This window comes from Branchiostoma belcheri, unplaced genomic scaffold, assembly GCF_001625305.1.
Source record: "Branchiostoma belcheri isolate BF01 breed outbred unplaced genomic scaffold, Haploidv18h27 scaffold32, whole genome shotgun sequence".
NCBI classification, from domain to species: domain Eukaryota; kingdom Metazoa; phylum Chordata; class Leptocardii; order Amphioxiformes; family Branchiostomatidae; genus Branchiostoma; species Branchiostoma belcheri.
In genome coordinates, this window is record NW_017803932.1 from 2,856,982 (window position 1) to 2,871,182 (window position 14,201).

General features: G+C 40.0%; 1 protein-coding gene across 2 annotated transcripts in view; it reads right to left on the reverse strand.

Moving 5' to 3' along the window:
* Positions 1-9,559, reverse strand: part of LOC109474988 (serine/threonine-protein kinase SIK3-like) — a 52,393-nt gene extending 42,834 nt beyond the window's left edge. For both annotated transcript variants that reach the window (XM_019775500.1, XM_019775498.1), the window contains exon 1: positions 9,385-9,559. In XM_019775500.1, coding sequence (XP_019631059.1) covers positions 9,385-9,534 — 150 coding nt within the window. In that variant the 5' untranslated portion in view covers positions 9,535-9,559. The remainder of the gene's footprint in view (positions 1-9,384) is intronic.
* Positions 9,560-14,201: the final 4,642 nt, after the last annotated feature.

Here is a 14,201-nt window from a genome sequence, read left to right on the forward strand (position 1 = left end):
CGTGGGTAGCCATGAACACGGTAAAATGTTGGACTCGGAGCTACTTGTCCCTTTACTCTGTGGTAAATCTCCATGTAGAACAGGGCGCTGGCAACGTGTAACACTCACCTTGTCCAGCCACAGTCGCGGCAGTGCGGGACTGAGGATGGCGGCCGATGGCCTCGCCTTTGCTTGTTGTTTATCCAGACACACTCCGGGGCTGTTCCAAAATAGCCGCGACTTTTTGCGTTTCCCGACTACAACGTACTTAATTGTCACCACGCAACTGTCCCACAACACTTTCTACACATCCTGATACAACGCTTCCAGACTCTTGAACCGATCCTGTGTGTAAAAACTTCTGCCCAGTACCAAATACGAAGCTAAGTCACGTCAATGGACTCCGCTGGCGGTAGACGCCGTTTCTATCAGACTGATCAAAACTCAACAGAAACGGGTCAATCCCAACAGATTTTATTTTGTTCCAGTAACGAGAGGTATGAGTGGTGGTAAACTCTTCGTGTAATAGGACAAAGGACAGTTTACCTAACGTTTGTCGGCCATTTCAATGCTTGGAAACTCGCTGTAGGCGCTGTAGCCCCAAAATGGCGTCGCACGGGACATGAGGGGTCGTGACGTCATGATGACGTGTGGTGAATAAGCTCTATAGGACAGTTGAAGTTGCAGGAAACAAGGATCATACCATATAAGGTATTGGTCCAACATATAACTGTCCAAGAATTGTGCACAACGACAAAGATCAAAACATGTTAGTGTTAGAGATGGAAATTGCTTACAAATTTATCCTGGCAAAACGTGTGAGGTATTCAATGTTTATATTCTAAGTATGATTCCTAAATACTTTTTTTTCAAAATACCCTCAAAAATGTTTTTTTTTAGAAGGACCTACATTGTACTCCTTCTTCATGGCATGAATAACACAATCATATCTTTACTGTTTGAACCACACTTTAAAAAAGATATACAAAATGTATTGTCTTACAATTATGATCTAATTCACTGAAGTTGGTTTCTTATATCAATTTTTATAATCCAAAGATTACTGATTTAAAGTATTTAACTCATTTCTGTCATTATTCAAACAGATGCTCCAACAGGGGACTTAACAGCACTAGATAGATACTTTTCCTGGACTCAAAACACATTTAAGAGCTCTTTTTTGAAGGGTCCTTGCTTTCTTGATGATTTCTATAGATGTTCTTCAAATATACATGTAAGAAGAAGCTAGGGTACAATTTTGTCATACTACATTATTACTGCAAATTTCCATTTCAAATGTTTTGCTACAATGTAAGAAAAATATGCATGTATAGATACATTTATATGATTTGTCATATTAATTTTGTAACAGTCATACCATTTTCAGAAAAAAGGTTATTGTAGGTTCTAGCACCCAGTACCGGCTCGTGTGATCCCCACAATATTTTCTGTCCTATATAAACAGTAGAATCTTCACGTATACACTGCATCCGTATTCTTTTGTTTACACAATAAGGTTTAACTCTTATAGTTGTGCTATTGTTATTGTTAACTTGTTCCACCTTAATTTGTCTCTTGAACAATGAACTTGAACTTGAAATGTTCTGTATAATGTATTAATTTGAACTTATTTGTAAAGCCAAGGAACTGTAGCATCCTGTTTTATGCAGTTTATCATAGCATTTTAGACAGACAGACAGCTGGCCAGGTTTACATTTGATTTAATATCAGCGTAACATGACCTGTTGAGCGGCTTCGTTTAATATATTCGGATGCCTAAACCGAAACTAATGCTGTTCATCATATTCACGAGATAGGAACGATATATATGGTTATACAGTGGTACATAAATGCTGCGAATGTTCTCCCTAAATGTACGTTGTCAATCATAGCCCTTCAACACTTCTCCCATGTACACAATATAAGGTTGTACAGAGGTAATGTAGTACTGAGAGAGCCCAGCAGGGGTCTGCATGGGGTGATTGATGATGACAGGAGAGGGCTACAGGAAAGCCTTACAGATGGACTCAACCAACGTCTGGGCGGCAGGGGACGCTTGCCAAGAACACCATCAAAGACATTCTCGCTCTTCAATAGCTCTCAATCACGCGGTGTGCATAGTCTCTTTAAAAGGTTTGAAATAAGATTTTGACACCTGGACGTAGAAATAATGATGTTGGAGAAGGTTTGTATGGGACTGAAGGTGCCAGTACATGGAGATGTAATTCTTGGTGGGGGTTAGCAAGTTGTAATAATGGCAAAATAAATGCCTTTGGATAAGGCAAAACCAAACCAATTTCATGTGACATTCACATGTGCCATCAAGGATGTCGATAATCAATAAAAAATACTACTATTCAACAACAATAATAAAAAGAAAGACCTTGCCTTCTAAATATCATATTTTGGATTCCAATTATCAACGTATGAAAACTTTTCATTTCGTCCACCTCCCCCAATTGCATCTACTTCCTCTAAATATCAAACTATTTTTTCCCTACAACATTAATGCAATAATCAATCATTAAAAAATATTAAAGTTACCGACATTTAAAACCACATAAAGCCTTGACGCTTGGTGTGACATTTCTGTATGTTTCTAAAAACTCCCATAATGTCATATTTCAATCTTACATCTTAGACTAAATGTTAAAAGGTTTGCGGTCCTGAGCTAGATCATCCTGATAACACGACAACCTTTCGCTATTGTAACGGTGGTGCGGCCCAACGAACAGAATTCCTGAACTGAATCGATCAACCAATTACAAACAGTCTTAGGTACTTGATTACAAAATTCCAATAGGAGTATTTTTTTCTTGTAACTATTGCAAAAGGGAAAATGTACGTTAGATGGCTTAAAATATCAATTAGATGTTAAGATGTGAATTATTTGGTTGTGACAGGTCATTACGTAATCAAATAGCCTGCTGCATTTGCATGTCTGTGAAGCTGGTGTGTTAAGCTGAATGTCCACTGTACCAGCTAACCAATTCTGATGTATATCAGGCTCTCAAATATATTGCATAAAAACTTATTGAGGGAGGCATTTGGTCAAAATTTTGCTCCAGTAACACCATTTTGAACAATGTTCTAGATAATCTTATGGCATATTATATTTCTGGAACTAAACGTCTCATGTAAACAATTGATCCGGCCTTAGATATGACATGGATTGTTTATTCCTGGGGTCTTTTTGACATAGACTCTGATAGAGGATAGCTGATTGTACTACAAATGTGTAATAGTAGTAGTATAGCTTGACCTTTTGTTAATCACCCTCTAACTTTATGACTTGTTGATAATGTAGGTGGTTTAGGGAAGATGACAAACTGCCAAGTGTAACTGTATGTCTTGTGCAATCCAGACTTATATCTAACTCTAATCAGAATTTACATTTTCCACACACAGTATGAAAGCACATGCAAAGTCAATATGAGCTATCAAGTCTAAATAAAAGGCATTGAAGAAAGTAGCATACTGTATATTACATGTACAGGAAAGAAAGTAAAAAGGTAACGTAAACAGGTGTTTGAAACATAAATCACGAGGTCAAGGTCAAGTGGCCATAAAATCCAGTTTGCTGCCCGTTTCTGCTTGCACAAGAAACAATGTGCCTACAGACACTTCAACAAATGGGCACAACAGTACAACATTTTACAACAATTATGCCAACACTGCAACTAGCAAGAACATCCATTCCCCCCCTCCCCTTCAAGAGAAAATATTCTTATCAATGTCCAAAGGTCTCGGCTAAAACTTAGTAAAACAAGTCTGTGGGTAAAATGTCAAGGCTGTTGATGACCCCCTCCTTCGCTCCGGTCAGTGACCCCCCTGGATACATATTAACTGACCGCTGCTTTTGTTTGCTTGCTACATCATAAAACACTGAAGTCCCAACAAGTACCCCCGGTCAAGAGGCCCTACATCGCTACCTTTTGACCCAGTGTGCAGGTTTTCAGGCCGAACACTAGCGCAGTGCTTGGCTGGACATTGTGCCACGCCAGATCAAGTCTCCCACACTTTACTTGCGGTTCAGAAAATACCACAACAGACATCTGTTTCTTGCAAGCATCTGAGTTGACATTTGTGACGAAGTCCAGTCACTCTGAGGACAAAACTGTTACCACTAGTACTCACAAGTACTGGGTAGCTGGTGAACAGGAAGTATCCAGGAAATGGACATACATGTATCATACAGTGTCATCAAAAGTCAACTTCAAGGCATTGATATCATGTAGTCCAAACACAGATGTTGGATTTATACAGTAACTTTTTGAATGTAACATTATATATATTCCTTTCACCAGAAAGCCTTTGGGATTAGCTCCTAGCCTGTGAAATAGAGACATCAGCGTTTTATCTTGATAAAATATAAATCAGTCTGCTGTAAAAGTAACCGTAGTGAATTGGAAGATAATTCCAGCGTTTTCCCTGCCCTTAGGAAGGACTTGAGTTTTACCAGGCCCCTCATCGCGTAGTCTTTCAAAGTCGCCGCTGCCTCGTCGACTTATCGCTCGGCGTCCAGCAGCGGTTATGCCAACCTCATAAAACTGTAAAGTGTGAATAAAGCCGTGGATTTACGAGGCCATATTGTCGGCCACTGTGTACAGTCTGTGTCTATATACAGAGTGATGCTCGGGAGATAGCTGGGAGCAGGAGTCAGCTGTCCAGTTTACACAAACGCCTTCTTGTCTGGCGAAACATCGGGAGGTCACCGAGGGGTGACGATATATCGTACAGCCCACACAGTCTCTGGGCAGCTACATGTAGTGACGTACGTACAACTTTGCTTCATCTTGGATACCATCACGAGCCCTACAGGCAGTGTACCACCAGTTAGTGTCTCTCCTCTGAGGCATATCATTAAGGATTATACTAAGACAGTAACTGTATACATGCATCTAGCACTCTGATAATCTGTTCTCTTAAACTTGTGTTGACTCAAAAACAACAGGATTCAATAATCTTATTTGCTTATCATATCATAATTATCAAGTTGATAATATGCTTTTACAGTACTTGAAAAAAATATTGGAAAAGTATAAGATAAAGCAAACTACAACATAAATTGATCATACATTCTTCGGAATCATAGAAAGTAAATCAAACAAGCAGTCAAGTTCTATCAACTTCTCCAGACACTAGCATACATGGTCTCTAAAGAGTACAGCTAGCATGTCAGCAGAATGTAATACACCTGCGCAAAACCCCATAATGTATCGTGCATACCTCTTCGGCCGAACGATTCTTATATTTACATATTTAAGGATGACATCCCGTCTATAGTTTTCAAATGTTGCATTGGAAAAGATATCGTCCGCAACGCACAAAATTTTGATTCAACTTTGACCAAACATCCAACAAAAACCGTGAAAAAAAATTGGTTTTCTCACAGGTGCAGAATGTTCTAATTAAGTGCTCAAGAGCACAGGGCTTGTGGCAGACAGTAATTCTTGCCTGAAACAACAGATCTAAAGGCTTTATTGGCCCATAGACTGGCAAGAAGTGATTGATTTAATACAGTGTAGATTAGCCTTGACTGAACATCTGTTTGTTATCATTTGTCATCAGAGAGCACAAAAGGTGGGGACTGAAGTGAAAGGTATCTAGGCCAGGTTAGGATTGAGACGCCTCCCAGACAAATGATTCAAACAGGGTTGAGCTGACTGACAGGCTGAAAGAGACACAGAAGTAATTGAGGTAGTCTCCGAAATTCAAGTGACTGTAAATTGTATTAGCAGAAAGTGACGACATTGGCCGTTGACGGGGAGTTTGAGGTAGAGAAACCATATTACAAGGGGAAAGTCAACATTTTTCCTGTACATTTCAGTACATAGGGCAGTGGCCATCTCCATTTCTATAGCCCTTGGGCCACACAGTTGTGTACAGTAGGATGCTAGTCCACTGTGTGTTCAAATACCGAATTCTTTCTAAGTAACTAAGCAGAGACTCATTGTACCATTTTGAAACTCTGAAACCTCTCAAATACACTTACTGAGCACTTTACCCACTATGCAATTGCACTGCTACTTTGACATTTTGACAGGAAAATTGCAAATCGCTAATAGTAACAGAAACTGAAAAAAACAATAAGGATTGTCCATTATCCAACAAATATGACAGCAACTAAATGAATTCCACTTTGTTCGGAATCTATTTCTTGTGCAACAGTTTACCTATTTCAAAAGAAGTGTACCATTTCTACTACATCTAATAATATATGTGGTAATTTTGGTATAAGCTGCATATACTTTGCTGTCAAAAGTACTTGTTCTTTGGGTAATACCAAAACAGTCTTTACATTATAAGTAAAACAATAAATATCAATTTCCAAACCAAAAAGAGAAACTGCATCAGAATGAATGCAGATTTCTCTGCGACTTATTTCTTCTTATGTTGCAATCTACTAGTAGTATCTATTTCATCAGAATGATGGTTTCCGGTCAACGACCTATTTTCCAGTGAACTGGAAACATGGAGGAAAATGCGTACTGACCGGCGGCCTTGCTAACACGCCCAACAATCATCCTTCCGCATTAAGTACGTCATTCATATTTAATGAGCCTAAACAAACCCTAATAAACCCAGCTTTCAAACTGAGAGGCATTTTATTCCTTGAACATCAGGATATCTTTTCCCTAGGCCAAGGGGAATTTGATTATTTTGGTTTGCTTTACATTTTCACAATCACCAATGTAAAATATTAGGTATGTTTCCAAATGGCAATTTGTAGAAATTGCAGATAATCTGTTGTCTTGTTGGTGTGGTGTGACCATGGCCAACTATGAACAAAAACAGTCCTTCGTTACATGTCATTTTATACAAGTCTCTTTCTGTTGGCATCTCTGACTATATCAAAAGGTTCAGACATGTAGAAAGCAGCAGTGCATATTGCTTTTGAAAAATACTTAGTGTAGACAAAAGAATTTTGCAACAGAGCTGAGTCAGCTAACAAATGTGCCCTACATAGCAGAGACTATTACTCTTGACAATATGGATGCATCATACTGTATCTTTAATTGCAACAGGTAGATACTAGACACTATATATCTACAGGTGTGTTACAAATAATAATTTTTCACTTTTCTGTCTTTGCACTTTTAAGTCATTCTTCATGTTTGAATTACATAAGTATGGACTTAGAACATGTGTACATGTAGCTGAGTCAGCTGACCCAAGCATCTAATTAATACCAGTTTACCTTGAATTGGTAAAAATTGTATTTCACTTCTGATTAGTATTCAATTCAAATCTTATTCTTGCATCGGCAACATCGTTTGTCTAATACACTAGATGCAAATCTATCACTTGAATTTTCCTGAAGGTCATACTCATAGTACCAATTCAATTCCACACTTCTGATAATTTTGCTGTAAAAATAGAATAATAGAGCAGCCGGAACCAGAAAATTGAATTGTTAGTGCCTTAAGGGTAAAAAAAATAAAGACAGCAAAAATCTAGTTTATGTACATGTATTTGAATATAAAACAGCTGCTTGAGCTACTGTCTATACACTGAATGTTAACATCATGCAGTGTTTTGCCACAATTGAATGCTTCATTTCTCGAGTTATTGTAAAACAAAACTGCACTTTACGCATGCAATACATCCGGCAAATGGTTTGGTTGCCTGGAACCACTTTATTCCCAACCAACTGGTAACCACTTGTCAATCACTCCCCTAACCTACAACAAAACCTTTCTCATCATTGGTTGAGATTTCGGTAAGCTCTAATAAGATCAGTAATTTGCTGTTACAAACCCGACATGCCCCTCCCACAAAATATGAAGAAGAACCAATAGGGATAAAGATAACATCTGAACAAAAGTTTTCTAAGCCTATGCCACATGAAAATGTAGCAAGGTGAGAGTCTATATAATAAATCATTTCCTCTATTGTATGCACCCACTCATATACATGCATTGTCGGCGCTTTACCTCACCTGAGTGCCTTAACTCTCTTAAAGCATGGTTAAGCAAACAGGTAATTATAAGAGTGTGTTTTTCGTGTGTCACGCTGCCCATACAATGAGCGCAAAAGGTCGGCAATAACGGCTAGCGACATTGCCTTTGCCCCTCATGCTGTTTATTTAACTTTGGCGCAAACACCTGTCAAGGTCCCCTAGTACAGTATTTACATGAACAACAACAAAGCAGACTCATACTCGGCTATTATTTCAGTCTGCCAGAAAATTCATCAATCAATTGGATATGCTGAAGTGCTTGGTCAAGTCTGCGTGCATGTTCGCACACCACTGAAATGGGAAGTGTTTCTCCAACACAAACATCATTCATATGTTACGAGGCAGCCTTTAGAATGATTTAATTTGCCCCCTGTTGGTGTAACTGACAATACATGGCATTTGAGTGACCCACCAGACCAGTATTTGGTAACATACATCTACTTGTTTGGGAAAACAAACCACAAGGACTGACCCCCCATTTTGCTACCTAAACCAGTAACACCCATAGCTCCAGATTGATCCGATTACCAAACCCATACAACCACCAATAAAAACAAATAACAACTGGACAGACAGCAAGATTGGAACGAATTATACAGATTCAAACCTTACATGATACAAAATGAATCATGCCACTGGATAAATTTTCTAAAGACAGACGTTTCAGATAGCATCCACTATCTTTTATCAGACTGAGAATGTGTCTGAAGACAAGCGTAACCTGTATATAAAATAGATTGCGATCTTGTTTAGTATGAAAGAAGGGAAACGATAGTGGGTGTTGGGAGGATAACTCAAGCTTGACGTCTTTCTTATAGAAAAATGCGGAATCATGAAGGTCCCGTGCTGGTTTTGCCTCAGAAGGTTGAGTGAAATTTGTTTTGAACAAGTTGGCGTCAGCAGTGGCGTCATGAATGTCAATGCAGCCTTCATGTAAAAAAAAAAACCCTTCCTCTGTACAAAAAAATGCACGGACACATAAAACCATGTATACCTCCCCCTAGTGCGTGATGTATCGCCATATGGCAGGCCATATCGACAGGTAGCAGGTCCTTCATCATGTGTTTAACTTAGCGGAAAATCATCGCGCGACAGCGAGATGTGAAATAGCAGGTTCTGCTCTCAATATTTTGAAGAGAGTTCCGCGTTAGGCTTGATCGGTCCCGTACCTAAACTAACACCGCCTCTGGAAGCAAAATGTGGGCGGCACCGCCGGGTTTGCAGTGTCTTGTCGTGGACCTGTGACATTCTCCTGGTGTCACCGAGACTCATTTGTACGCAGGGTCATCCCTGAGGTAGAATTCTCTGTCGATCTGAGAGCTGCAAGCAGCTGGAAACTTCACCTCGCCAGGGGGAAACTGCACACACATACACACATACACACACACGGCTCCGTCTCTCCTGATCGATCGCGCGCGAAGCGAGGGTTCCTCCTCCCTTACCTTAGTTTTGGTGATGATATGGCTGGCCAGCTTCACCACGGCGAAGTTGCCTTTGCCGATAGTCCTCTCGATCTCGTAGTAGCCGACTTGCAGCTTGTTGGGGCCGCGAGGGCCTCCAGCAGCAGCACCGCGCTGACGACAAGCCGCCATTTTGATTTCCTGCGTCTCGGCGCGCGTGCGCAGTGTGCCGTGGGGTGAGCAAGGGGTCACGCCCAAGACGTGTACAAGATGCAAGATGATGCAAGGTGACTTTATGATTTTATCGGGCTGTCTTCTTAGTCACGTCAAAATTGAATTTAAGAAAGATATATGTACAGCGAACTGAAACTGCGTCTTAAAGTGTCTAAAAGCTTACCGGTAACATTAAAATCTTCCAGGTGTGAATTTTTTTCAAGATGCAATATGATGCAATGATGACCTTACTTTTAAGATCATCAAAACTTTACTAAAACTAATTCAGTTGATAAAGCTCAGTGATAAGTTTAAAATGTTTCATACAAGTGCAAGTTTAGATTGAAGTGCTCTGAGATGGTCCACCGTCAGCGTACATACTTTTGCAATTAATCTTTATTTGCAAACTCGTGCCCCAAGTCTAATTGCAAGAAAACGCACAGACACCAAAACGTAAAAATGTAAAACCCGGTCAAAAATATTTCATACATCACAGACGTGTTTGTGGTAACTGTTTCAGAATTCAAAACTGTTTCTTTCCGTTTCAAAAGGGAAGATGAAATCAAGGAGGTTAATGTACTTCATTTCCACGTGCATGATATTGTACAATACCTGAACAGTCTCTCCTGAACATGTAGCTTTGTATAACGTCCCCAAATGTATATCCCCAAATGTATATCCCCTGGGAAAAGAGAAATTAGTTGAATACAGGAATCCTCCTTTTTGTCGTTTTGAAAATATATCATTTGCCGATACATCCAATTCAACTTCAATTGTTGTAACTATAAAGACGGCTGTTTTTCTGGACTTGGACTAGTAAATCATTATCAAACTCAGCTAGGCATTTAGCAAGCAAAAGCTCGGGAACAAAGTGTGTCCGCATCGCCGCGCAATTTTGTACGCAGGAAACAAGCAGACTGAGATTGTCACGACGCATTGACGTTTGGTCGGTCTGTGCGTCATCACAATTACGTTCTGCTTGAGTGACAGCGCCCACATTATCTGTGGTTAGGATCTAGGGAGGCGGTCGATAATCCTGCTTTGGACTACAGGGAAAGACTGAGGAGAACTGTTCCCTCAACAAAACAGAAAATGGCAACAGTGACTGTTGCCGTTTTCTGTTTTGTAGAGTACCTGCCGGTAATCCAAAAGCAGTGTTTTCTCTGATTCTTTGTAGTGCCCGTGGGCCGAGTTACTCAAGTTAGAGTTTGTCAGGCTTCCGAAGCGGCTGGAAAGAGTAGAAATTGGCCAAATAGAGAGATAACACGCCTGGGAAGTTGGTCCGCTTGAGAGAGTCGATTGCCGCACCCGGACCAACTTCCCCACGTTCGTATGATCTACTAGTATTTACATGTACAATGTAATTTGGTCAATTTCTACTGTTTCCAGCCGCCTCCCGAAGCCTGATAGAGGCTACGTGTTACTCAGCCCCCATAATGTATGATATTAATAATATCTTGAACTTCGCAAATTCAACCGTTTACAATAGTACAGCTCATTATTTCAAATTTCGGAATAACAGTGCAAATGTGTGTCCAAAAGTAATTTGTGTGCATGTGAGGCCGAAGCTCCTTGAATCTGAGGTGAAACCTAGCGTCAGAAGTAAGTACTGCACCCAAGAGTTCGTTTGTTCTATGCGTTGAACACGCATCGTGCATGGTAAAAGTTTATTGAGGTTTATTGAGGAAAAGCTCTCCTTTAGCTGCCCACCCGAGGGTGGCAGCTATTCTTCCAGGAGAGGGTACATAAGACATAACAATACATCACATACAATTACATATACATATACATTTACATTACATAGTATTTTAAAAGAAAACAAGTGTGTAACATCTTATGTGCTCTACCTATTCATGTCCCTCATGTGTTTTAGTAGGCCTTGTTTGAACTTCTCATGTGATGACACTTTGCAGCCCATGTGGTAGAGAGTTCCATGCTGCAGTAGTTCTGTATGTGAAGGCTTTTTTAGTGCTGTTTGTTTTTGGTTTGTCTAGTTTGAAGGTGTTCCGAGTAGCATATCTGGTTCTGTGTGTTGATGTGACACCGGGCACAGTTGATTGTAGAGTATGGCTGGTTGTTTGGAGGACAGGATTTTTTTTGAAAGTGCACATGTTATTGATGTCTCTCCTCCACAGAAAATCAGGAAATCATACGGTAACTGGATATAAAAGACGAGGAAGGATATTTGTTAGCCCATGAGACAGAAATCGATGTGTGCATGGCTATATATATATACAGAAAACGGAAGGCGGGAACAAGCGATTTTTGGACAACGGTAATGGAGCCAGTGACTCTGATCGATTTTGAACCTAACGAGGATGGATGGCTAGTCTGTGTGTTAGGACTTTTCTGCTGGCGCGAGTTTTTCACTCTAATCCCCATGCAGATGTGTGGCGCATTAGCTTGCTTAAAGCGTCTTTCAGTTGGTGCTTTCTGATGCATCAATTGATGCATATTTGCAACTTGCACGATTTTCTGATCAAACGTAGATATCGCACGCATTTATAATGACAATATACAAATGTAATAGAAGCTCCGGCCACCAACCCTAGAATGCCCTATCAAACAAGAGAAGAAAAGTCGGCCGCTTCCGGAAAGCCGCAAAGGAGGCTGTTAAAGGGGTGCATGCCGAAAGTTATAATGAATTTTTGTGGGTAGATATATAAAGGATACCCATGCCAAATTTCAGCTAATTTGAGTGTAATACTAGGTCTCCAGGACCCCAAATGTACAGATTTTTTTTCAGAAAATGGCCTCCCAAAAACAAATAAAACAATTTTAAAAGCCTGTATCCAAAGAAATAATAAAAAAAAGCCTGGGGATATTTGCTCACTCTACCTCCATTTTAGGGTATTTGGCTGAAAAATGGCAGAGTTAAATCCCTTTAAAGAAATGGCAGGAGGAGGAGGAGAAGAAACAAGAGAGAACACAATATGTCACAAGAGAACACAACCACTTCGTGGTGTGGTGAAGCCATAATTACATTTCATTCCGCATAGACACGGCACGAAAAACCATATTTAATCATGCTTAAATCGTGCTTAAAGGCGGCGTAATTTCCATCTTTACGCACCTTTCCGTGTACGTAAACATTGTCTTTACGTGCCCTTTCCGTAGTACTGGAAAGATACGTATTTGCACTACTTTAGCGGTGCCTTTACGCACCTTTTATGTCCGTAAAGGCTTTGTAAATTATTCCTTTAAGTATCGTTTACGGACCTATTTTGGTCGGAAAGCATGCGTTTACTTAAAATTTAAGAGGTCTTTCAGCTGCCTTTAAGTCCCTCGTAAACATTGTCTTTACGTGCCCTTTCCGTACTACTGGAAAGATACGTATTTGCACTACTTTAGCGGTGCCTTTACGCACCTTTCATGTCCGTAAAGGCTTTGTAAACTATTCCTTTAAGTATTGTTTACGGAGCTTTTTTGGTCGGAAAGCATGCGTTTACTTAAAATTTAAGAGGTCTTTTAGCTGCCTTTAAGTCCCTCGTAAACATTGTCTTTACGTGCCCTTTCCGTAGTACTGGAAAGATACGTATTTGCACTTTAACAGTGCCTTTACGCACCTTTTATGTCCGTAAAGGCTTTGTAAACTATTCCTTTAATCACTGTTTACGGACAATTTTAAGCTTTAAGTTGCCTTTCCGAACATTTGAATCGGCTGTGCATAACCTTAACTTACGTCGGTATATGTGAATATGATGACAGAAACAGATATGATCTGAGAACAATTTATTGAGTAAAACATACAAAATACAATGATTCCTAATAAAAAGTTTTAGAACAAGATGTTAGCTCATACTATATTGTCACATTATTACGTATCCCTCCCCAGCTGCAGATTACGTATAATGAAAACAGTTCATAATAATACTTTTCTAAACTAAGCTCACCAATACAAGGAATTGACTACTTGTATCTCCAAACATATATTTGATCAGCTCCCTCGTATACGGCGTTTTGTGAAAGCTTTCTCCTCCGTCCTCCTGGCTGTTGTCAGACGGGCCGAGCCGGGCCGAGAGTCGTGTTGTCATTGCCGCTGCTTAGAAGCCCCTTGATCCTTTGCGACTGGGCCTCCACCAATTTCAACATATTCTAAAGAATTCGAAAATTTTCTTGCCTTTCCTCGCTCCATGAGATTCTCAACTTCAGTCATAATGTCTCAATTAGAAGGAGGGTCGACGTGTCTTCGAAATAGACGCCATAAAAAATGAGTTGAGTCCGGTAGATTTGAACCTCGCTGTGTTGTATCCCATTGGGTACCGCCCTATCACATGACACGTTCCTCATTGGGTGTCTGCATATGGATACTTTGTAAGTTCACGCGAAGGACATAAAAGCAATGTAAGTTTTGTCATGCTTCACAAATAAAGCAAAATGAAAGTGCGAAGCCGGCTGGGCGATAAACTCGTTTATCTACTTGCCATTTGGAACATGTTTAGACGTTAAAAAAACAAGCTACGAAACGGAACATTTGCCTTTCAGAGGCCTTTACGAAGTCGTAAAGTCAACTGAAATATTTCCCACCTTTAATACTTCTTTACATATGCGAAAAGTTTGCTTAAATGTCTTTATATATTTACGTCGTATTTAAGCGCGCTGAAAGGTGGCGGAAAGGCGGACTTTGTCTTTCAGTGGCCTTTACG